Source organism: Tachypleus tridentatus, chromosome 12, assembly GCF_004210375.1.
Source record: "Tachypleus tridentatus isolate NWPU-2018 chromosome 12, ASM421037v1, whole genome shotgun sequence".
Classification (NCBI taxonomy): Eukaryota; Metazoa; Arthropoda; class Merostomata; order Xiphosura; family Limulidae; genus Tachypleus; species Tachypleus tridentatus.
Window position 1 is genome coordinate 16,849,514 of NC_134836.1, and position 27,334 is coordinate 16,876,847.

At 31.9% G+C, this 27,334-nt stretch overlaps 1 protein-coding gene across 3 annotated transcripts; it reads left to right on the forward strand.

The window, feature by feature from the left end:
* Positions 1 to 8,859: 8,859 nt before the first annotated feature.
* LOC143234994 (mite allergen Der p 3-like) lies at positions 8,860 to 27,334 on the forward strand. 3 transcript variants are annotated; one of them, XM_076472688.1, is made up of 7 exons: positions 8,864 to 9,084; positions 11,886 to 11,913; positions 13,276 to 13,367; positions 17,494 to 17,597; positions 21,316 to 21,587; positions 25,394 to 25,533; positions 26,719 to 27,332. In XM_076472688.1, the coding sequence occupies exons 1-7, from the start codon at positions 8,998 to 9,000 to the stop codon at positions 26,920 to 26,922; spliced, it is 927 nt and encodes a 308-aa protein (XP_076328803.1). In that variant the 5' UTR covers positions 8,864 to 8,997; the 3' UTR covers positions 26,923 to 27,332. The 3 variants fall into 3 exon arrangements, with proteins under 3 accessions (XP_076328805.1, XP_076328804.1, XP_076328803.1); XM_076472690.1 differs by lacking the exons at positions 25,394 to 25,533; positions 26,719 to 27,332 and adding an exon at positions 23,952 to 24,091 and having other exon boundaries at positions 8,860 to 9,084; XM_076472689.1 differs by lacking the exons at positions 11,886 to 11,913; positions 13,276 to 13,367 and having other exon boundaries at positions 8,863 to 9,084; positions 26,719 to 27,334.

Genomic DNA, 27,334 nt, shown 5'->3' on the forward strand with positions numbered 1-27,334 from the left:
GTAGAAATATGGATGTAACGCAAGAGAAAAAGGAAGGAATCCATTAAGTAGACTGGGTGACTCCAGAACTCAAACTAAATAAAAAACTGAAATCATATATATATAGAGAGAAACGATATTATATTAGAAATACTTCCTCAGTAAGAATTTAACTGAAGACGTTAAAAATAATTTTAAAATGAATTATCGTGACAAGGTATTTTAATGAGTACCGTATACAAGTTAGCATAATATTGAAAAAAAACAACAATACAACTGTTTGTAGTGTGATATAACACCACGGCACAATCATTTTTAACTGATTGAATGGTTTTATATAGTTCATAACCTTATACGCCCTGATATTTTTATAGCGCATGACAACATATTTAAGTGTCTTATATTCCAAATTTTATTAAACTACTTTTTGTTTGATATTCCAGTTAGAATAGTATAAAAATTAGCTAATAATCCATATTTTAAAGTTCTTAATTTTAGAAGAAAATATTTTTAAATATAAAGATAATAAAAAAACTGAATTGATGTTTCTGTACGTTTATCAAAAAACTTTCACATGAACTGAAACTAAGATCAAATACCTTTAATTAACTCAAAATATCTTCAGAGGTTGAGATCGACATCCATTAAATTTATACAAATAAAAATATTTTATCAAAGTAAAGGAACAACTTACAACACGAAAGGTAAGTTTTGTTTACTGATAAAACTATTTTCAAACATTCTTACTTGTTTTATCAATAAACAAATCTTTAACACTATTTTACCATTCTCTCTTCATAATATCATCAAAACATATATGAGTACTCTCCTGTCTAGATCAAATTTTGATGGTTAAATTATTGAGTGAGAAAAAAATGGATGATAATGTTACATAATATTTTTCATAAATGTCGAACAAGACAGCTGTTCGCTTTTGTGTGACTTTGCACACATTTAACACAACATACTGATTATAATTATAGTTTCTGAATTTAAACATATTTTTTGCCATTATTACCTTTGCATAAAATGTATCCTTTAGTGGTACAGTAATATGTCTGCGGAGGACTAACAACACTAGAAACCTGATTTCGATACCCCTGGTGGACAGAACACAGATAGCTTTTTGTGTAGTTTTGTGTTTAATTCTGAAACAAACAAGCATAAAAATACACTTGTACTAATGGCATATTTACCGTAAAATGTTTTCCAGATGTCAAAACAAACATTAAACACTTAACAAAATTGTAATTTTTTTGGATTAGCTTTATAAAAAAATATTTTCATTCCAACTCAGTATTAAGATTTTATACACTTTAAAAACAATAGTGAACAATCAGTCAAAAGTTCAGTTTAATTACTTTATGTTGTAGTTTCTGTAAACTGAGAAAATGTAATTAAATTATATGAAATAATGTTACTGCAACATTGTAGACTGAACATTAGTTTTGTAGGTCTGTAGGATGGTAAACTCTGATTACCTCAGTGTTTCTCTACAATTGTCTCTACATAAAACTTGAAGGCTGTCTTCAAACAATGGGTCCTCTAAAAACTTTCTTTTTACCAACAGAAATAATCAACTAATAACAACATGTTCAGCGCTGTAAACATATTTATTATGAAAAGACTGTGTTTTATCAATTATCACAAAATTACTTTAAAAGCGGGCAGCATTATCCATCTCTGCTAAATGCGTTTTATTCTTTAATATAAGAACATAGGTAACTGCAACTTAAAAAGAATCATGTGATAATATGTTCAACTTTTAAGTATTTCTGTTTATGCAGTGAACATTACTAAATTTTCGTATTTCGTTGGCATTTAAATGTAAATTCTAAATCTCTATTATACTTAAATAATTACACTTTGAAGAATACAGGTTATATATAGATCTCGATGAGTTATATTTCCAAACAATGGTATTTCAAACGACAAATATGGGAGTTCTAACTAAAAACAGAAAGTAGAATCTTATAAACAAAATATTTTCGTATTGATAAGTTTCGTAAATGTACATTTATTTTTTGTATAGTTATGTAAAATGCAAGACTCTAAAGGTAAATCTGATCACGTTGGTGAATGGTTTGTATGTGAAGCTATAAAAATCCTCTTTATCAACTGATTTCGTATAAAGAGCAGATATGTTTTTTCTTGAAGACTATACGTTTTATCGTGAAATTACAAACTTAAGAGTGCATCACAATTTTAAAAATTCATACTTTAATACTGATGGTATTTATTTTTCCAATAATAGAGAGACGCAACAAAGTATTTAAAACACTCTCTGTCCTTTTCATCACACTGAAATCATAATCAGTGTTTTTTGCTGTTACATATCAGATGCAACATATTAATTTTATTTTCAATACATGATAGAACATGGACTGTTTCTCCAGTGGTGGTTATGTGACTAATAAATAAAACTCAGTAAGAGAGTCTAACTGAGTAGAAAATATGAAATAATTCTACATTAACTTAAATTTACCATACTTGTAGATCAAATGATGAAAACAGATATGTTTGAAATGTCAACTAAAAATAAAGATAAGATAATACATTGTCAATAGTGATATTTCAAACAAGGATTAATATTATATTTTTATAGTAGCAACAAAATGCTCTATTGTCAAAATAATTGTTCATCTATGACAGGAATTCGATATCTATAATTCATGCATATTTCAGTTTGTGTTATTTCTGAATATGAAATGTTTTTGAGCTGTCAACATGTCAGAGAAATTTATCCTTGGGATAAATTTGAAAAACATAACCAAAATCTAAGATGATGGACAATACTGTACTTTCTTTACTTGTCTAAACAATTATACCTTCAAGACGTTAGATTATGAATAAACCTTGGTGTGATATATTTGTAAAGTTATATTTAAATGACAGCTATGTGAGTTTTAGATCAAAACAAACAGAAGCAGCAAATAGTTTAATAATGTGCCATTAAATAATGAGAATTTTATGAATGCATATTTAGCCGTCTGTTTTGGTACAGTTACGACAGAAAGTTTTTGTACCCCTGCGTCCCGAGTTGTTTTTCGCTCATAACTTAAAATGTGTCACGAGTAGGCAAATAAAATTTAAAAATATTATAAATATTATACTAATAAACATCTACATAAATTTTTATGTAAATTAAACGACAAATAAACTGTTTTAAACAAATAATCAAAAATAAAAGGAGCAGAAAGTGTTCGTACAGCTTAGAATGTGTGAAAAAACTGATATTCCCTTAAAAAGTTTGTTTAGTTTGGCGAATAAACTACATTATACCATTCCAGAGCTAGACACTTGGTTCATAATTATTGGAATTTATCCAGCAAAAAATGTACTTCCAGCAATTTAGCGCTATCTCCGTCATTATCTGCTTGGTCATCATGGCGAACAGAAAACAACTGTTCAGCGATTTAAAAAACCGAATTATTGTAAAACACAAGTCTCGTGTGTCTCTTTCTGGTATTGCTACACAACTTAATGTGCCGAAATCTACTGTTCAAAGCATAATTGCCAAGTTTCAACTTAAGGATCAACTGCTAACCTCCCTCGTTCCGGACGCCCCACCAAAATTCCCGAGAGAACCAAGAGGAAGGTTCCCAGTGAAGTTAGTAGGAACCCTCGTTTAACACGTAATGACATACAGAAACTGGTAAGGGAAATTGGGGTTGAAGTAAGCACCTGTACAGTTACTAACATGTTACGCTCTTCTGGGTTCAAAGCATGCCGTCCTCGTAAAACTCCATATTTAAACCCTGTTAATTTAGAAGCACGATTGAGGTATGTAAGAAAGCATGTAGATAAACTCTTTACCTATTGGAAGAGTATTCGTTGGTCAGACGAGACTAAAATCGAGCTTTTCGGCCATAATGATGTTCGCTATATTTTCCGTAAGAAGGGGAAAGGAAATCTTCCAAAGAACACCGTCCCTACAGTTAAACACGAAGTGGCTCGATCATACCATGGGGTTCCTTCAGCTCCTCTGGTGTAGGCAGTCTTCACCGCGTCAACGGAATCATGAAAAAAAAAGTGTACGTTGATATATTAGGCACTTATATCAAGAATGATGCTCGGAACTTGCGGCTTTGGCGTCGTTGGAACTTCCAGCACGACAATGACCCTAAGCACACATCGAAATAATTGGAATTCTGGTTGCAGAGGAACTATATAGGCGATCTGGAGTGGCCATCGCAGTCACCCGATCTCAACCCAATTGAAAACGTTTGGCATGAGTTGAAGACCAGGGTCTATCAACATCATCCGAAAAACTTGCAAGAGTTGGAAGCCTTCTGTAAAGAAGAATGGAAGAAAATACCAGTCACGTACTGTCAAACGATCATGGAGGGATATGAGGAGAGATTGCGCCAAGTAATTCACCTTAAAGGCTACACGACTGACCATTAAAGTAGACGCACGAACACTTTCTTCCCCTCCTATGTTTGGTTATTTGTTTATAAACAGTTTATTTGTCGTTCAATTTACATAATATTTACGTAGATGTGTGTTAGTATAATATTTATAACATACTATACTTTCATTATCATAGTCATGATATGTTTTAAGTTATAAGGAAAATACTACTCACGATGCAGGTGTACGAACACTTTCTGTCGTAACTGTATGTAAAGTACATAGCAAGATAATTTTGTTATACTGACTGTTCTGCTCAGTAATGTACTGAATCTGTTCCTCATTTCAGAGATAAAGTACAGTGAACATGCAACTTATTTTTCATTGAAACATATATCCTGCACTGATAGCCACTATACAGGAAACATTGTGGATTTATAAAATTTGAAAGACTATATTTTATCATAATAAAGACAAATTCAAACATTTTGTCAAGAAGTATATTTTCACAGATCTTGCTTGCTTTTAAAATATTCAAAATATTAAGTACTTGCACATTAAATTTGATATATTTTGGATAAAGTCATCTTTCACTACAGCACCTCTGATAATTTCAACTGTGCTAATCTTTGATTAAGCAATAAATCTATTCACTATTGGCAATGCAGATCCAAAATATATATGTAAGGAAATTAAAAGGAATATTATTAGTACACAGATACAACAAAGATTACTTGAATCTGTCCTTTTAGGAATACATCCTGTTTAGTTTTGCTTTAAACCACTAGAATGATGTGTGACACATCAACCATTTAAATTCCTCCTATTCTGTTGAAGAGAAAGTAATGCCTTTCTTGACTGGATATAGTTTTTCTGTTCCCAATGTTTTTGTAAAGTCGAATATGAATGAAGTGATGTAACACTCATTCTCAGTAGAGTAGACATATATATAGAAATACAGGGTCTCAGATTCAGGTGAAAATAATAATGAGAAAGTTTTAGAATCTGTTCTCCACACTAAAATACAGTTAAACCAATTTACAACCAACACAAATTGCTGATGATGGTGAAGATTTTTAGACCATCTTTACCTGGAGGTATATTTTTCAATATATTTATGATTGCATATTTCTTCCAAGCTAAAGTTGGCTTCCACATCTTCATGTAAATTTTGACTAACTCTGTCATACGTGGATCACACCTTATTCACAAGAACTCAGCGTTGACTTAATTTTATTTTTTTATAATTTTCAAGCAACACCAGTATATAGTGTTACTTTTAGACTATGGCCCGGCATGGCCAAACGTGTTAAGGCGTGCGACTCGTAATCTGAGGGTTGCGGGTTCGCATCCCCGTCGCGCCAAACATGCTCGCCATTTCAGCCATGGGGGCGTTATAATGTGACGGTCAATCTCATTATTCGTTGGTAAAAGAGTAACCCAAGAGTTGGCTGTGGGTGATGCCTTCCCTCTAGTCTTACACTGCTAAATTAGGGACGGTTAGCACAGATAGCCCTTGAGTAGCTTTGTGCGAAATTCAAAAAACAAACAAACAAACTTTTAGACTACTCTTTGTCTTGACTTTGATCAATAATAGAGTATAACATGAATAAAGAACATTTTGAAAAATTATATCAAGTGAGAAGATAGTAGATATATGGTATACCATGTAACTAGAAATAGAAAATTTCAGTGCCAGACATATCAACTGGGATGTAGATGAACACTTATGGAAAATGTTTACATTCTGTTTTACATACTAAAAATCGATATATCTGGCACTGAAACTTTCTATTTCTAGTTACATAGTATACCATATATCTACTATCTTCTCACTTGATATAATTTTTCAAAATGTTCTTTATTCATTGAATGTACACTGATTTTACTCAAGAAAATAACTAATCTCAATGCACTCTTGTTTCCTATTTACCCCCCGCTAGTACAGCGGTATGTCTCCGGATTTACAACGCTAAAATCAGGGGTTCGATTCCCCTCGGTGAGCTGAGCAGGTAACCCTTTGTGGCTTTGTTATACGAAAAACACACACACGTTTCCTATTTTTCTAGGTCCTAAACATATACCTTCTTGTGGAAAAGATTTATGTAATTTTGTACTATTATATGAGAATATAGAGCGATATTTTACACTGGCGGCTAATCTGGCCCCTCGAGGCCATCAGCTACTTTATGTTTGGTGAAAATGACGAATAGTTATGTGAGTAGCACATGTATCCTGAGAAGAGATGCATTATTGTTTTGAACACATGATACTATGGTTTCTCAGTCTGGGAGAGATTCTAAGGTTTTTGATAGATTCTGACCCACACAATGGGAAGAGAATCTTTTGAGCGAGATTTCTTCAAGTTTTCTGTTAAAAAAGAACTTGTTTTAGTTTGTATTAACTAAATGTTAATCCACATGTCTAAAACAAATAAAGAAATACATTTTGTAGTCATGATTATATATATATCTATATATACATATAGAAACATAGATATATTACCTACTACGTGATATACGAAAGGAAAATATTTAGGGCTAAGGCTACAAGAATTTAATAGTTTTAAAACATTTAGTAGTTAGTTAGCTAACAAGTCTACAGGCAATCTGGTGAAAAAAACAAGTAAACACACTTAAAAATTAGCTGTACTATAACTGATAGACAGTTTATTTTAAATCTTTCCTTTTGAATTTAAAGTGCTGAAGATAAAAATATGATTGTTTTTTTGGAATTTCGCACAAAGCTACTCGAGGGCTATCTGTCCCTGATTTAGCAGTGTAAGACTAGATTGTTTGTTTGTTTTGAATTTCGCGCAAAGCTACTCGAGGACTATCTGTGCTAGCCGTCCCTAATTTAGTAGTGTAAGACTGGAGGGAAGGCAGCTAGTCATCACCACCCACCGCCAACTCTTGGGCTACTCTTTATCAACGAATAGGGGGATTGACCGTCACATTATAACGCCCCCACGGCTGGGAGGGCAAGCATGTTTGGCGCGACTCGGGCGCGAACCCACGACCCTCAGATTACGCCTTAACGCGCTAGGCCATGCCAGGCCATGATAAAAATATGAATATTCATGTATAATTTTAATCTTTTTTGTAGCTAAGAATATACTTTCTAATTTATTGTTTTGTAGGAATATAACAAACAGTCCAGAATACTAACATATGAAAACCTAGAAGGTTGTTGATTTTGAGGAGATGCAATTCTGCTAAATAATTATTTTACAACAAAGTTCATGTAAGTCTATAAGAAATAAAGAAAAGCGGTTAAATTTTAATGAGAAGCTGGTTATGTACAGGTACCTCTTAGTAATATAGAGTGAAGCAATTTCTCAACCATATGTAACAATGTCAGTCATGTATATATTTACTGCCCTCACAAAACTAACATCTGGGATTCGATACTTCGTAGTGAATCATAAGGTAGCACAGGTTGGCTTTTCGTTTAAACAAACAAATGATTTTTTTCCGAAAAGTTCGTGATATGATAACATAAGCTTGTAAATTTATTTAAAACTAATGTTTTGCCTCCCAGTGGCTCAGCGGTATGTCTGCGGACTTACAACGCTAAAATCCGGGTCTCGATACCCGTGGTGGGCAGAGCACATATAGCCCATTGTGTAGCTTTGTGCTTAATTTAAAACAACAACAATAAGACTAATGTTTTTTAACCTAAACACATAACTGTTCGTTAATATGACTATTAAAGAAACAAACACACCATTTCTTTAAGAAGTTCTCTGTTGTTTCATGTTCTACTCCAACAGTGAGACAGTGGTTTCAACACTAAAATTGGAGGTTCAATTTCGCGTGGTTCACCCAGCAAATAGCCTAATGTCACTTTGTTTAAACGATAGCAACTTTTTTATTCTAATCTATGAATGAGCAAAATTCGCCATTTTTTAATTTAAGACTCAGCTGAACACGAACACTTTATACTTACAACAAATATTCGACTTTTATTTAAAACGAAACATCTATTGTATATCAAAATGCATGAGCTAGTTGGTTTCATATAAATGATGTTACAATGTTCGTTCGAAACGTTTTTGTTGTCAAATAATTTTAAGTTTGGTTAGTTTGTAAGAGAAAATGGTAAACAAAATGTTGGTAAAGCGTAGCTAAACATGAAAAAACAAGGAAGAAAATAAAAAATGATATATTTCTATCCAGTCTGTAATCTCGCTGAATTAGTTTTCATTTGTGCTTATTTATAATGTTTTCAAGTACTTCATTTTGTGCATGTATAAGTTATTAGTCACGTGTTCATGTTTGTTGTTGTCTTGTTTTTAACTCGTCTGGGCGTCGTTACAAATTATGTCAGAAATTAACGTTTCATGACTATTCTAAGGTAAATTAACACAACATTATGTTGTAATTATTACAAATTATTTGACCTATCATGCTGACCTTCTTCTATTAAACACATGTTGTTTCTTACCTCCACCTGTTATATACAACTGGATAACAGAAAACTGTGTGCCACGTAACAAACACGTGTTACCAATATAGATGTATGATGCATTGATGCTCCTATTATTTTATCAAGTCGTAGAATCCTGTGTGTGTATTATTTCGCTCAGAAGTATACATACCTTTTTCTAACAGTATATATAAGCAAACAAGATTTCATAAAACTCGACCAAAAATTACACCTATTATGCAGGTTTTATATACAATTAGCAGTTTGTGTACTTTTCTCTTATTGTGGTGTCTTTATCCAACAGTATCAACGAAAGCTTTACAGGTAAGATGGAGTTCATGAATAAGATAGATATATGTTTGAAATGTTTGAAACTTTACTATAAAACACTGTTCATCATTCCGTCGCGAAATATTTGGGAAAAAGTGTATAAAATAAGCGTTTTTCACAACTATAATTCAGCCATGATTGTGTTACAACGGTGGCGATCGAATCCCACTACACGGCCTCACAAGAGTAGCTCAAAGATTAATTACGGATGCTGTTGAATAGCTGCCTTCCTTCTTAAAACTAGGGACGATAAAAAATATAGTTCCTAACCTGAAGTAGCTTTGAGCAAATATTCGAAAATTAAAGAAGCAAATTACACTAAGTGTGTTTTCAATTTAAGATATCACAATACACTGCTGGTCAAAATCTTAAGGCCAATGAACTTAAAGAAAAAATATGCGTTTTGCGTTGTTACACTCAACCACGTATTTGAGTAGAGCTTCAAAAGATAAAAATAAAAAAAGGGAAAATAAAAATAAAAACATTTTTGGCATTTAATAGGGAAAACGTGAAAATTATGAAATTAGCCTGAAACGAAACATTAATCTGTAAACACGTAACAAAATTTAGTCATTTGTGTTTAAGCATTAGCGTTGTGAACATCTCCCACTGACATCTTCTGTGTTACATTGGGTAAAAACATGGTAAAGGCTAAAAAATTGACAGAGTTTGAACGTGGCAGAATTGTCGAGCTGCAAAAGCAAAGTCTCTCTCAACGTGCCATCGCTGGTGAGATTGGGCGTAGTAAAACTGCTGTTGCAAATTTCTTAAAAGACCGTGAGGGATACGGAACAAGAATTTAAAGTGTTCAGCCCAAGAACCTTTCGCCGGCGTTGAGCAGAAGGATTCGACGGGTTGTCCGGCAAAACACCAGCCGATCGCCGAACCAGATTAAGGCCGTTACGAACGCAGAATGCAGCTCAAGAACAATAAGACGGTATCTACGAGAGAAAGGCTTTAAAGACTGTAAACGTCTTTAAAGGCCACGCCTCCTTCCACACCACGAAACAGCTCGGCTAAACTTTGCTGAGAAGCACCAAACATGGGACGAAGAAAAGTGATCATGATCTGGGGTGCTTTCTCCTTCCATGGAATAACGGAGATTCAGGTTATACAGGGACGTCAAACAGCAGTTGGCTACAGTACTTTGTTGGAGAAAACATCCTTATTGACTGAAAGCCCTCTCTTGTGTGGAAATGACTGAATCTTTCAGCAGGACAACGTTGCAGTCAACAATGCCCGCAGAACAAAGGGATGTTTCATGGCGAATAACGTGATTCTTTTGGACCATCGAGCGTGTTTGCCCGAACTGAACCCCATTGAAAATGTTTGGGAGTGGATGGCAAGGGAAGTGTATAGGAATGGACCTCAATTCTAAACAGTGCATGATCTTCATCAAGCCATCTTCACCACTTAGGCTAACACTCCAGGCAGCCTTCTGCAAACACTTATATCGCCCATGCCAAAGCGAATGTTTGAAGTTATTCGCAATGACGGCGGTGCAACTCAATACTGAGACTTCTTGTTGGGCTTTTGGTGTGGTCTTAAACTTTTGACCAGCTAGTATTCAGGCTAATTTCATAGTGTTCACATTTTTGCTATTCAATGCTAAAAAGTTTCTTATTTTTATTTTCCCTTTCCTCATTTTCATCTTTCGAAGCTCTACTCAAATAAATCGTTGAGTCTAACAAGGCAAATCGCATATTTTTTCTTTGGCCTTAAGATTTTGGCCAGTGGTGTAAAACAGTTTTATTACAAAGCATTACATAAATATTATATATATATGGATTTAAGGCTAACCTAAAATATTATTCTCACAACATTCTGCTAACTTAAGTACCAAATATTTTTTAATGTTAATCTATGCACTACCAGTGATACGTGATTAAACCCGTTTCTCAGCTTAGACACGAAAACTATGTTATACTACAGATGTTCATGTTTAAAGATTTCGGATCAGACGTACATAAGAACGTATACCGATCACCGCTATAAGTTTTTCATTCAACTCTGGAACAAATTAAAATGGAGATGAAAAAGACAGCATTCTAACATGTTCTTCATTACAAATAATATAACTCTTTGTTTACATTGCCTTAACAGCTTTCGTCTTTTAAAGCCGTAAATTACAAAAGCAATATTTTTTAAACTATGCTTTAAAATATTTCCAAGAACATTGTATATTTTATGCCTGATAAATCTTCAGTTATATGTACATAAAAGGACTAACATCTTGCAAGAAAATACAAAGGAATGACATGAATAGTATTTTAATTTTCGATATTTTAAATGCACAATTTTGCATAAAACTAAATTAATTAGATGAATAACACACAATAATTAAATACTTAAATTTAAAATAGCCATGTGTAGTGGCAAACAACTCAGATTAATCAATATCCATTAAATTGTGGTAGGTCTATAGTAAGTATACTTAAAAAAAAAACCTTGTTTTGCAGTCATTGGCATAACTTATTTTTTTAAAGTTTAAAAGGCAGTGTTTTCATAACATTATTAAGGGTTTTTCTGCTGTTGCTAGATGTTTTTTTAATACCGAAAATATTAATATATTTTCACACAATCATATTTTCAGTGAGTTTACAAAATAGTTATTATGTCATAAAAACTGTCCAAATATTGAACAGAAACCATGAAAGAACTTAAAAACATCAATTACCTGCAAAATTTCATAAGAATCTGATTCAAACTCAGTATTTATATCATGTTTCACTATATATGTGAATGAAAGAGATAAGTTGCATATTTTTGAAGATTTTTTACAATTACTGGTACAGGTTGAATTGCACACCCAAGAGGAATCCAGTAAGTATTTACAATTTTTTAAATAGAATTAATAAAATTGTCTTTCATTCATTTTGAGTTTAATAGAAATAGTTTCATGAATTTATAAAAAGTTTTTAATTTATCCTCAAAACGAAAAATCAGTGAGACTTAGTCAGTATCAAGTCTTATACTGTAGTTCCTTTACTAATGATGTCGTTTTTTGGGTGACCAGAAATTGCCGACTAGCAAGCAAAATCATCAATTGACTGAGAGATATTGTTTCTTAGAAAGTGAGAAATGACTATATCTAAATCCTAGATATCCCTGACCTGACCGCTTAGCCTTGTTATGTTTATCTCGGACGAGTCCCCAATTTATTATGTTATGAATTACAAGTTAAAACAGCGTGAAACTGACTTAAATTGTAACTTAGATTTAGAAATTAATTGAATTTCGATATGTTTCAAATTTACGATATTTGCCAACAAGATTGATACACACAGTTTTCTTTCTTAACACAAATATATTTTAATATTCAAACAATAATACCAGTTATAATAACGATTATTACAAATAGTTGTTAAAAATAATAATATATACAAATGTTTTATAAACTTATACACAATATTGAATCTTCTATCTGGTCTTTAACTCTATATCCTATAGAGGGTTCCGTTGAGCGAATTAATTTTAAATTGATGTTGGTAAAATTCACTTAATGGGAAGCTAACTAGCTCGTTGCTGATCTCAAGCGAGTTTCTCGCTCTTGAAGTTATATAAAGTCTTCGTAAAAATACTAACGTTCAATGTTAATCCGCTGAAATTAAATACTTTGTAATCTTTGAAATATATAAACGTTCCTAGTCAAAAATATTAAGTTCTCGATTAATAAACGTTAATAACAGTTAATAACAATACTAAATAACGCCGAGGCTAATACCTTAAATAACCCTGTTTGTAATTATTTTCATAATGATAAACAATACATGTACAACATAATATGACAGCTGAGATTTTTGTACTTGTATTTCATTCTAACGTAAGTAGTCCTCCTGTCTTTTGCACGAAATTCAAACCAAAGCACTTTTTCCTTTAACTTGGCCCAAACATATTAACATTTTCTAATAAAAAGGCGGATGACATGTATAATAATAAAGACATTTTGTAATTACTCTTTGATAAAGTGAATTTCTTCTTATATTCTTTTGTTAATTGCAACGTTTCTAACTTACGGTTTCGTCAAAAACACATATTTTGAAATGTTTTTTTCTATCAAACATTATAATACACGAGATAATAACTATCATACAATTGTTCACATTAAATATAATTATAACCTCCTTAATAACAAATAATTCAAGTTACATAACTATGCTGTTTTACGTTCCTATGACTAAATAGGAACTGTTTGTCCGTGTGGGAGTATTTCTTCTAAGCTTACAAACAGAGTTGTTGGAGGACACAACGCTGGATCCAATGATTTTACTTATGCTGTAAGTAGTCCTTTTTCGTTGTCACTTTTATAACTTTAGCTTTATATACAGCACCGAAAGGCCAGGCGTGGGCACACGGAAAGCGTGATCGAATACGAAGAATCGTGGTACTAACCCTATCGTTCTAAACGCTTCCTGCACTTGGAGATCAATAGTCTGTCAAAGCGATCATCCAATCCTGCTATTCAATAAGAATAGCTAAAAAGCTGGTTGTTTGTGCTATTGACTTCTAAACTATCATTTCAGATATAAAGAAAACTGTGCTCATAAAACTTGGACAAAAAGTTTTGATTATCTCAAAGCGTTTTCACCAATTTAAAATATACAATCTACTAAATAATAATATTTGTTAAAATTATACTAGTTCGATGTATTTTAATAATTCAAAGTATTGGAATCGTACTAATTACTTCAGTAATACCATCGTTAATTATACTAATTACTTTAAATATGCTCACCAAAACTATACTTACAGTTCAAGTTATACGAAATCAATATATACTAGCTATTCCGTATTTATGCCGACCTTGTAAAAACTCATTTCATCTTCTTTTGTAGTCTTAAGAGTATGTGTTACGTGTTTCAGTATGCTGTTTTTTCCAATCGCCACGAGTATCCGTTTCTGTGCATGACACAATGTTTTAGTGTCTTACATTCAAAATTTTATTAAGCTACTTTTTAAGTTTTACCATTTAGCATAGCACAAAATAATTACTAATAACACAAATGTTAATAGTATATAATTTTTGCAAGGAAATATTTTTTTTCCAAATCCTTAAATCCTTAATTTAACTCCTCGTGTAACACATATGGCAGATTTTCTCTGGGCTTCTTCTGTTCTCTATTATATTCACCACCCCTTCAAAAGTAGAAAATTAACCGTAAATTACTCACTATAAAATCTTCATTGCTCAGACCAACTATAATTTTGTAGCGTTCAATTTTCTTTGGTAACAGAGCTATCGAATAAAAAAACCAGACCCTTCCTGCTTCACTTACCTGTCACATATTCTCTTTCATGATTTGTTAATTGTTCTTTCTTACATTTAATTATATACTACCTATAACCAATAGAAATTCAATGTTTTCATCTATAAATTGGCGTTTTGTATAATTTTGTGTTCTGAGCGGAGAATTGCCAATTTCACATGGTATCCAAGCTTCATTTCCATGAAGTCACTGGCTTAAATAAATTTATAGCGGCTCTTGTCACATAATTAGAAAACCAGGAAAGTTTTGAGAGTTAGGAAAAAGTTGTCTACTTGTTTGCTTGTTATTATTTTATGTTCTTTAGTGCATTATTTAATAAAACAAAAATTATTTAGTGTACTATGACCATTACTATGGTTAAGTGCCTTTTACAATCAACAGCGAAAGTAAAGAATAAATAAGTAATTTATTTCATGTTATTCATATTTATTCTTTATTTATTATTATAAAAGTAACTAAAATGTATACGTTTTTAGGTTAGGTAAGATTAGATGAGGTAAAATAAATAATAATATAACAAAAGTGTTTCACAAGGTAAGCACGCGATAAGTTTGGTTTGTTTGTTTTGAATTTCACGCGAAGCTACACGAGGTCTATCTGCGCTAGTCGTCCCTAATTTAGCAGTGTAAGACTAGAGGGAAAGCAGCTAGTCATCACCATCCACCGCCAGCTCTTGGGCTACTCTTTTACCAACGAATAGTGGGATTAACCGTCACATTATAACGCCCCCGCGACTATAAGGGCGAGCATGTTTGGCGCGACCGGGATTCGAACCCGCAACTCTCGGATTACGAGTCGAACGCCTTAACACGCTTGGCCATGCCGGGACACTCGATAAGCTGGTGTATAATTTAATTCGATGGAGAATGTGAGCTCCATATTTCCAAAGTAATTTACAACTTATAATAGCGTGGACAACAGTTAAACACGGTATAAAAAAAAACTTAATTGGAAATAGATGTATGCTGTTAAGAATTTAAAGCTTTAGGAAAAGACTGCCAACATCTGTGATTTTGTAAATATTATTGTTACAATTTGACGTTATTCTATGAAGAAAAGAGCAATTTAGATTTATTTTGATACTTTTGTGGTGGTTACGAGGTTGATCAAACTGACTTGTCTCGTGAGGTATAGAAAAGAATAGATAGATGTATAAGGTTCTACTGAGAAAAGTTTGAAATGTAGTTAGGAGGTTTTTTGTGATTATATAACGGAAGTCTGAAATGAGAAAACGTAGTTTTAGTTTTTAATGTGAAAAATTACTTTCTACACGGACTATTAAAAATACTCATTATATTCATGGACAAAACTTTAATTTATTTATTAAACACGCTTCATTAAAAAGATTTCGGATGTTATCTGAAAAGACTGCTAAGTTCTGTGATGATGTAAATATTATACTAAAGTTAGAAGTATTAAATCTATAAAGAGTACAAAGAGGTTACGCAGAAGGCTGAATTTACCCTGTCTGTGTAAAAATATAAGAAGGCGAGACAAAAAAATTAAAAATAGATTTAGAAACACTTAATAATTACGTAAAAGTCGTCATGATTAATTGTTTTTCTTAAAACAAACCACATTGAGCTAGTTTTCTGTGTCCACCATAGTGAATCCAACCCCAGTAGACTTTCCCTCAGTAAAACATGATTAAAAACGAATTAAATGCCAGACCTTGAAATAATTTAGCATTGAAAGTTGCTCACTTTAAAACTATTTTTTGTTGCGCTTGAAAAACAAATAACTATTGTAAGTAAAGTAAATTTTAAACAAAATAAAAGTATTATATCTTTAGGAAAGTCAGATGGTAATTTAGTTTAGACTGTCGTCCCTGTAGTATATTACTTCAATATTAAGAACGAATAGCGCAAATAGCCTTCGAATAATTTTGCTCGAAATTCAGAACAAATTAGTATAAACTGATAAATTTAAGACAGTATGAAAACAAACTGTATAATTCTCTTTAACTCCTTCATTACAACGGATACATCCCTATCCCCCTCTGTTACGTAAGTATCCTTCTCTAGAACATTAAAGTGATCACACATATCTTTCTCTAGAGCACTGTGGCGATCACACACACATATATATATCTTTCTCTTGAGCGCAGTGGTGGGCACATCCATATCTCCCTCTGGAACACTAGGATGGTCACACTTATATATCCTCCTCTAGATCACTATGGTGATCATATATATAACTTCCCCTAGAGCACTGTGATGGTCACACATATGTATCCCCTTCTAGACCACTATGGTGGCCACCTATATATCTTTCTCTGAAGCACGTATATATATATATATATATATATATGTATATAATCATATATATATGCCCTTCTAGGGCTCTATGATGGTCACAAATATATCCCCTCCAGGGCACTATGGTGGCTATATATATATATATATTCTTTCTAGAGCACTATGGTAGTCAAATATATAGTGCGCAATCTACTCTTTTTTTTTCAACTTTCAAAGCTGAGAGTTTAACCACATTGGAGTTTGAAATTTTACATTTGTGTAAAGAAATGGTGTTCCTCTTTAAACTTCACAAATTTTACAAACTTTAACTCTTAGATTAATGAATTAATTATCAAAATATGTATCTTGTTTTCGTCGCTTTTTATTATGTACCCAAACCTAAGCCCGGCATTAAAATAACTGTTTCAAAATAATTGTGGCAGTGAAAGATCTAAGACGACTATAAAATATAAGAATATTACAGTGTTATTGTTTTTTTATAATGTGTTTGTTTTTAAGAATAAAGATATTCAGTGGGTTATCTGAGCTCTGCATACCACGGGTATAGAAACCCAATTTTTAGCGTTATAAGTTTTTACACATACCTCTGAGCAAGATAAAGTAGCCGTTTTGAAAATTATTCAGTGTTTTTATCTGTTTCAAGTTCCTTGAAAATAATTTAGCTTTAACTACTGCTTATAATAATATAACTTGGTGTGATAATTATATAGTGACAGGTGAAATTCAGTACCAAATGGTAACGAAAATTTCTATCAGAATAAATTCCAAATAAAAATGATTTAAACTTATCTAGAATATTGAGAAATGCAAAATTAAGAATTATTTAATATAATAATTATTCATAACAATGTAAAAATATTTTTAATTTTGTATCTTAGATTCGATTGCTTTCAGAATCGCTGGTGGGTCGGTCCACGTCCTTCTGTGGTGGAATACTTATTACCGACCGTCATATTCTGACAGCTGGTCACTGTATTAATGGGTAAAGTGTACCTTTCCTAATAGAAATAAAACATACGTTTGTTTTAGGAATAAAAAAAACTTTATTTGCTAGCAACGAATTGTAGGTTACATTAAGATAGTTTAAAACATTTAGAGATTGATCATGTGAATCTAGTAACTAAGTCACAAAACATTTGTTTAAAAGTTATGTAGTTGTTTAATCTCAATTAACTTGCTGAGTCAATTAATCAAAGTTTCGTTAATTTGTTGATTATTTCTTGCTAAGATGTGTTTCTTCTTATGTGTGTCAACAAACACAATATATATATATACTCCAGATTAATATTTCATTTTCACGAATTGTTTTTGACGTTCAAGTTTCAATTTATGTCAAAAAATTATAAACATGCCATTCAGTCTTCTTCACTAAAATTGTTCAATATCTCTGGAATAAATATCGTTGCACATTTCTACAGAGCGTAATTTCAAATTTGTGTAATATTTTTAGCCATAGAACATACTAACCACTTTTTGTTTCAACAATCAGTCCCCCGCTGGTACAGCCGTAAGTCTACGAATTCACAACGTTAAAATCAGAGGCTCGATTCGCCTCAGTGGACTCAACTGATAGCCCGATGTGGTTTTGCTAGAAAGAAACACACGCTCAACAATCCAAACTTATAACACTTTAACCTCATTAAAATCACAACTTATATATTCTTTATAATCTTAAGAAACTCACTTTAAGGTCTACATATAAATATATTCAACACCTACACGAAATAGTAACGCTGTTTCCTGTTTTCTTTGGATTCAAAACAAAAGGTTTACTGCTAAATGATTGCATCGTAATTTAGTCTGAGGTTGTACTTACCAGGTGCCATCTAACAAAGAAAGGAGGGGTAATATAATATCACATTAGAAGTTGGGTTTGCTAGGGTAAAGTTTGATAGTTATGGGTTATACTTACCTTATGTTATCTTTCATTTTGAAGGATAACATTACATCACAATAGGATTAACATCCTTAATAGAATTCAAGGTAAATGGCATGTACTTGTTTGAGGTTTCTTTCGTTTTTTTATTATTGTTTTCAAATCTATCCTGCGTAATGACTTGTAGAAAACAAAAAAATAAACTTTTTGCATTTACTTCTCTCATTCAAACCCGTTAATGGATAAATTAGCAGGAATGTAACAATATAGCATATACAATAAAACTTGGTAATGATCAAAACAGTTATTACTGTTTGATTCCGATTTAAATCCTTTATTAAAAATTCCAATATTATACAAACTAACCAGCTTTCCCGTTCAGATGTTTTTTTTATATATTGCAATTACATTTCAAATAAGATAAAAAGACATAATGCAATCTTAAAACAATCTAAATTTCATATGTACTCATTTTATTTCTATTTTTCGAAACTGTTTAAAACAAGTTTAAAAATGAATCCCACTAGAAATACATTTAGCCGTATTTTTCTGTCAATGATTTATTTTGCTAGACAAAGCCTCATCAAATATAAGAACATTCGTTTTAACTTTCGTGTTATTTCTCTCAATGCCGATAGTGCTTTGTCACAGTTTAATTAGTACATGTTTTTTTATTATTTGATAAAACATATAAAGGTATAATGATAACGTGATACTAACTAAAGGATAGTATTTTGTGCAAATTTATCCGTAAATCTTTAAGGAATCAGTGAAACATAAAATACACAACCACGTTCAACAAACGACGTTCCTTAATCTCTATGGATGGAGGAAACGATTACTAGCGTCTTATCCTTTCGAAATGAAAACGGTTCAAAGAGGTCAACGTTCACATGAGGAAGTAAAGAGTATAACTAAGAAATAAAAAAATACTTTTAAACAACGTCAAATTCAAATCTTATTTCTTTATTGAGCATGTTTTCTCTATTTTGGAATATTCTTATTTGTTTTCTTGTTTTGCGTCGAAAGGAAAATTTTACTTCAACAATAGGTTTTTGACAAATAGAAATCAATATTTTTGTTTCTATTGTTTGTGTGAACATGTAACGCAGAAGTTGATTTTTTCAATTTCCATCCATCGACAATGGCGTTCATATTCCTTTATCCTAATTGAAAGAAACCGCTTTAACCAATGTAAGCACGATTAAAAACTGAAAATTGACCAAATACCTTGTCTATTGTGAAGGTCTTTATTATGTTTCCTTTTTCAAATTTAATTCATAGCTCGTCCACCAGTCTATAAGTTAGTTTAGCTTTATTATGATTTAAAAAAGCACGCATTTATTTGATATCAAGGGGACGTAAAGTATTGTTAGGTAATAATCATTTATTAAACAGTATGCAGTTGTTTAGTTCACTATGTTATTCAACTTTTTGAATTGGTTAAACAACTTAATTATTAGGTTCGATTTAAATCATTGAAACAAATCCATATTTTTTATGTGGTTAATTTTATGACGAATGCTTTATAATGACTGCATTGCCGGCTATTCTTCTTCGGGGGTAGTATGTCAAGATTATCTCTGTTAAGATAACGAAAGACTCGGGAAGGACTGGAGAAAGGAGGGTAAAATAGGTATCTTGCATTTATTGTACTTTATGTTATTTGCATTAGGGAGGTCGGTTTGTTTTCAAGTTTCTACTTCTCTTTTTCCTTTCAGTTTGATATTTTAGCCAATTATTACATCTAAATTCTCCCAATCAATATGAATTAAGAACGGAATCAGTTATAAATGTAGTTTATACAGTTCTAATTCTCTTATGGATATAGATTTTCTTCTCTTCTGTATCACTTGGGTAACAATTTTAAATGTAGTTGTATCTGAAATTTCCGTAACCCTTTCAGTACTTGTATTGTGATTTAGGTTGACAAAAATGAAAATAATCTTCTTTTCACAAAATGTCTTGAGAATAAAGTAAATCTTGAAATTCATTTCAAGGAGATAAGAGTACATGGGTGAACATATTCATTGAGCTTAGTTGAAACACTTTGCATGCTGTTAGATATTTGTTATAAGTTATATACAACAAGACTCTTTGTTAAAAGTTCGATTATAATACAAGATATTTAAAGAAGGAGATGTGATTTATAAAGATTCATAAAAGACATCAGCATAACAATAAACAAATGATAAAAAAATATCAAAACGTAAACAACTAAGTAGTTTCGGCATGTCATCCTTGATATTCTCGATTGACGAAATAAAAATGGTCTCAGCGTATTGTACGTTCAATATCAAAAAGGTTTCTAATAATTTTTAATTTTTTAAACGAATTATATTTGTTAAAACTTATTGCATGTTGATTTTCTATTATTATGTTACTTTTCTTATGAAGATTATTTTATGTTCCGAACACCCTGTTTGTACTATCCTACTCTAAAACCAGATATCGGTATAAAAGCTTTTCACTCAGGAAATTAACAATATACAAAACATGACTGTGTAATTGTTTCAGAAAACATAAATAAAATAATAATGTTAGAAGCTTTAATAATTAAAAAATAAAATTTATTTTACAAAAAAATTATTGTACTTCTACAAACAAATTATGGTCAAGATGTGTGATTGTGTTATAACAGTCTGTAACATTGACATGACTGTTTAGAATTTGTTTGATGTGATCGAGTCTCTCCCTATATAGATGAAATATAATCAAAATAAGTTTTAATTTACCCATTTGCAATTGTCTTTTAGAAATATGGATACGTTATGAATATTTCTGAAAATATTTTTCCGAAAAAGTTTTCATACATATTTTTTAGCCTTTCAGAACGTGAAATCAGCTTTAATGTGGGAGATTATGATGTCTCTAAAACTTCTGAGAGAGAGAACGTATATCGAAATGCTACAAAAATCATTCAACACCCAAAGTTTAGCTCTGAAACTTACGAGAATGACATTGCTGTTATAGAAATGGAAAAGGCTGTGAAACTTGATCCATCTAAACTAAAAACTGTCTGTTTACCCCCACTAAACTCAGACCTGAGTCCTGGAACACCAACATCTGTTATTGGCTGGGGTCGTATCGGATTTTGTAAGTCTTGGTAATTATTATACTTGGAAAATATTTATCTCGTCCTTCGTTTATGTTATTTCTGTCAATAGTTTAATTTTTATTATTTTGATGTTATTTCTAAATAACTTGTAGTCTTTTCGTTTGGATAGATTTCTTAAGATACCAGTACTAATGTGTGTTAGACAAAGGTCTACATAACCTAACTTTAACACCCACAATGTTATTATGACGACAGATGGCATTTCAGTTCTAGTTGTAACTCCACTTATGAAGAGTATGTTGTATGTCTTCGTTATATCGTGAGGACTATTCAGTTCCTGTTGCTACTGAGTTTGCTATTTTTCATAACTATACATACACGTATATTACACAGAGCCATTTATCGTTAGAAAACAAAGACTTAGATAATTTTTATAGTATTTTCACTAAATATTTATTCTGCTAAAGAGAAAGCATTTAACTCATAACTCTGGTGATTACCTGATACACGTTTAAGCTGATAACACCAATAGAAAATATAATGAATAAAGACCACTGTATCTATGGGTATATTTATGTTCTACTGTTGTTATTTTTTGTGTAAAAACGTGAATTATACTTTAAATGTCAAACTTAAAAAATAACATATATATTAGATTTACAATTGCATAATGTGTCAGATTTAAAATACTAATAGAGTTAACTAACTTAAAAAACAAACTAGCTCTTAAATCCTCTAGTCAATTACCTGTTATTCAATAGAGGGCAATCACAATTCACTTATACTGTAATTGAATCGGTGAGTTTAAAAGGGGCCCAAGTCCACAATTTTTCAAAATTGAGATATTATATGTTTAATGATCTTTAAAAGACAAGCTATCTGATTGTGTGCATAAAGGTCCCAAGTTTACAATAATGTATTGACTATTCACGGCATTTAAAATGCATTGAGTGCAATAGGGGCCCAACTCCGGGACTTGGGCCTCTCTTGCATGGATTTAGCTTAATGCCGTAGGTGGCAGCACTAGTCATCAAGGATGGCAGGGCCCATCCAGCAGAGTTTGATTCAAGTTATGAAGAGATTAGGCCGAAAAGAAAGTGTAATGAACAAGAATGGGCCATAAACAAGCAAAACAGATTATGTGCTGAAGGCAAAGAGTGATATGCTTAATTTCAAATCCCACCTTGGTCAGTTTTATAAAAAGTCAGTCAGAAATGATGGAGAGAAGTACAAAGTCAGCAAATACAAGGTGTTCAGATTCAGTGCAGATTTCAGAAATGACATAGAGGTTTCCGAAACTATGTCTGCTCAGGTCACAACCAGATTCCGCCTTCTAAAGCCCTCGGTCAGGATTGTTACATACCCAGAGGAGCTACTCTACAGTGGGCAGCTTGGTGTAAAGGCAGCAAAAGTAAAGGATGTTCAAAAATTGGCAAAATATCTTTCACCAAAGAATCAGCAGTTCTTCAATAAGTTAACAATATGTGATACTAGGGGTGAAGATGAGTCTGACTTTGAAGATTAAATACCATTAGAATGATGTACCTCATTGATAACCTGTCCCATTTCAGAATGAAAAACTCATTTTACTGGCAGTTATCATGTATCAGAACAATAGTTTGGATATAAACTGAACTTAAGAAGTGTTAAAAATATGACAGACTAAGAAATAAAGATATCCTTAGATGAGAAATATGTGGTATGTCCATTCTCTTCAGATTTTACTATTGTTTAATTCAAGAAGGGTCTAAGTCCAAAGACTTTAGTTTGCCAAACCTTTAAAATTAAAAGAAGTGAAGTGCTTCATATTATAGCATTTGTAAGCTATAAACCGGTGCTATATCTGGGTAAAGTATGAATCATTTGGCCTAGCCTCCCTTTAAGATATGCAATTAAGTTGATATCCTGCAAAAACATATTTCTTGGACTTGGGCCCCTTTTGAATTCACCAATTCAATTATGTGATGTATATTTGAGGTCATATTGGTGACTAAAGTATCAAAGATGTCTATATCTGTAATTTAACTACTCAATTTTACTCTCATGAAACAAAATAAAATATAAAAGTGTTGGTAACAGGTTTATAGTTCTTCATTGATTACATTTTTTGTACTGGTCCAATTTGTTATGTTGAATTTTTGAGCACACATTTTTAAGAGGACCATTCAATGTTAATCTGGAATTGCTTCTTGTGCAAAATTTTATTGCTATTACTAGAGTTTTGCTATAGTAATAATCTTAGGCTTTAAAATAATTTAATTTTCTGTATAGTCTAATATGACTGATGGCTAACACAAAATGCTAAGTAACCTTTTTTGATGCTAAAATAATACGCTAAATAACCTTTTAGATGATAAACTAAGCTTTTATAATTTGAATGTTACTTACACGGTGTTTTTCAGGGGCACAGGTGTTTGTCTGCGGACTAACTACGCTAGAATCATGGCTTTGATATACGTGGTGGGCAGAACACAAACAATCCATCGTGTAGCTTTGTGCTTAATTCAAAACCCAAACAAATACTTATATGTAACGATTTATTTGTGATAAAAATAAAAAATTATACGAAAACTTAGTTATGACAGCGTATTATCTGAGACACTGTGCGAAAACATAGGAATAACAATTATCAACTACAACGTAACCTATGTTGTAAAGTGTTCTCTACCGAACATTTATTCTTATTTTTCTGCTAGTGATTAATGCTATAAATCTAAGTAGTGTGAAATCATCTTATTTGAAAAATTGCCTTTTCATTCTTTTATTATATACCTATCTCATCTTTCTGTTTTGCTTTTTATAAATATTCAATTTTAATGCATTTAATTTGTACACAGGCGGCGAAACATATTTGAATTTGGGTGGGGAGAAACTGCGATTGGGGGCACCTTATTTCCTATGTTTTAACTATGATCACTAAATTCAAAAGTGAATCAACGATTTTCCATAATATTTATACATAAGTTTCTACTTCACGTTCAAAGGGTCACTTTTCCGTCGATTTCACATTCCGTTAATTTCTGCCGCCTATAACTGTAAAAGCACAATTTTTACTTATGTCACCCGTACCATTAGTTATCTTATCTCATTGTTGCAACAACATATGTATATTCTGATGTTTAGAAGCTTTTATACGACTTGTATCAGGTCATCCTATAAGTAATGTCCGAAAATTTAATACAGAAAGTGTATCATCATTTCTGTCTTTATAGAAGGCTTTAATGACTAAACTATGTAAAAGGACATGTTCAGACGAATAAAAAACACTAACCCAACTCCAGTTTTTTCAGATCATTAATTACATAAACCCTTATGAAGATGGATTTGTCTAAAGAGCATTTTAGGTGTATAATGCTTTATGAGTTTGAAAAAGGCAATAATGCAGCATAAACTACACGAACCAGTCAAGGTGTTTATGGTTTGGAGTCTCTCAATGAAAGAAAATGTCTAAGGTGGTTTCAGAAGTTCAGATCAGGTGACTACAGCTTAAGTGATGCACCAGGTTCAGGTCGTCCTGTTGAGTTTGATGATGACTTGCTGCTGGCCATCTGTATTCCATCCAACTCTGGGAACTCGAATTCCTGATTTTAGCGCTTTAAATCCTTAAATTTACAGCTGATAAGGCAGAGGGCTCACAGATAAAATAGATCACGTTTAATTAATACAAAATAAGCGTTTTAACCACGCCTGTTTTTCTCTTTCATTTTTTCCCGCAAGTTTTCATCTAACATTTTGTATTTCTGTATTATATTATGCTATAAAGCATGTTGCCAATTTCTCTTTCGAATTCTTAAGCTCTGGAGAAAATAAAACTGGAAAAATATGTTATTATTTTCGTCAACAGACAATACAGAATTGCCATCCGTACTTCAACAAGTAGACGTACCAGTGGTAAGCAGAAAAACGTGTCAGATACCACTTGAACACAACATATCTGAGAACATGATGTGTGCTGGAGGTAAAGTAGGCAAAGACGCTTGCTTGGTAAATATAATTGATTTCAATTGTGTTAAGAATTTTTCATTATAATGAAGCGTTATTATAAATTTCTCTAGATGAAACAGAATGACACAAGTATTTAAAATTTGGCTCTCGTTATAAGAAACAATTGTCTTAAAGAGCAGTACTACTTCTGTGACGGGGCCAAATGGACCTCGTTTGTTCTTTTTCAACGACAAATCTTTGAATTTATGATGGATATCATAAATAATTTAATTAAAAGTGTGCACATTATAAATTAGATTTTCATATACAAAAAGCTTATAATGATATTTAATTAATAAACTGTAATATGAACTTACTGCAAATAATAATTAAAATACTAAAATGAGCGCAATAACTTTGTGACATGTTGAGTATCTACTAATTTGTAATAATATGGTCACTGTCAGTGCCGGGTCAAGACGATCGTAGAGCCTAGGCATCTTTTGTTCGTAGGCCCTACCAAAGATTAACTTTTGAGGAAAATTTTCATGGACACAGTTTTCGTAGGTCCTAGGCACTGTGCCTAATAAATAATCGAACACTGGTCACTATATTGGTGTATTAGTACAATAGCATATTTTGCTGTTGAATTTTTCCAATAATTATATTGTTGCTTGAATTGATTAATTTCAGGATAAAAATATGTTTTACAACAAACTAAAATAACATTGTTAGTTGTAATGCCTAATGCTTCCAAATTGTTTTGTGTTTTATTTGCGCCTCATCCAGTATGTGTATTTACAACGCTCTCCAGATTTCGAAGTTGAATTTTGCTTGGATAAGAAAAAAATACTACATTTTTAGCTCCCTTTCTTAGTCGACTACAAAAATAATACTGATGAAAGATAACACTAAAATCCATCATCATATTATTTTGCTACCTTTATGTCAATTATAACTTTAATACGATATTGAATAATTTAGTTAATATATGCAGCTCACATAAATTAATAGTAATACGTTTCTGAACATGTAAAATGTCAGTCATATCTTTGTGAAATAAATTACTTATCAGACGTTTTTTTGTTTTCATTAAAAACCAGACATTTACTAGTTTTTCTTCTTTTATTTACTGTGGTAGGTAGCTATATGTGTTTATTTTTTCCATTAAAATAATGATGTTTTTGCTTTGAGTTGTGTTTCTTGTATTTTTTTACGAAATTTATTAAGCAATATTTCTCTTAGGGCGACTCGGGTAGCGGATTGATGGTCAAAATTAACAATGACTACGTTTTGTGCGGTTTGGTGTCATTTGGTAAAGAATGTGCGAGAGCAGGTGTTGCTGGCGTTTACACACGTGTAAGTCGCTACATTGATTGGATATTACAAATTACTAAAGACGCCAGTTGTTCCCCTTACATCGTTTCCGTTTCTGATTATCCAAAATAGAGTAAAGCTGTGTTTCTACAAATCACCTGGATAAAAAATAATGACGTTTTAAAGTGGAAAATGTTATTTCACATAATAGAAATTAATTAAATAATTTTATTTACAATACAAGTAGCTAGCTCTGTTAAATAAGTCACATTGTTATTCTGCTGCTTTGCTTTTAATGTACTTATAAATTTAATAGCATGATTCGTTAGCAGTTTCTCGCTGTTCTAGTTTTACTTTTAGTTAGAGACATTTATATAAGAATAAAGGTTAATTAAAAATAAAACCCTCTTTTGTGTGTTAGGCACATTTCCCTCAAGTACCTCTATAGATTCACTGAAAATCTATTATACCTGGCCTGGCATGGCCAAACGCGTATGGCCAAACATGGTCGCCCTCCCAGCCGTGGGGGCGTTATAATGTGACG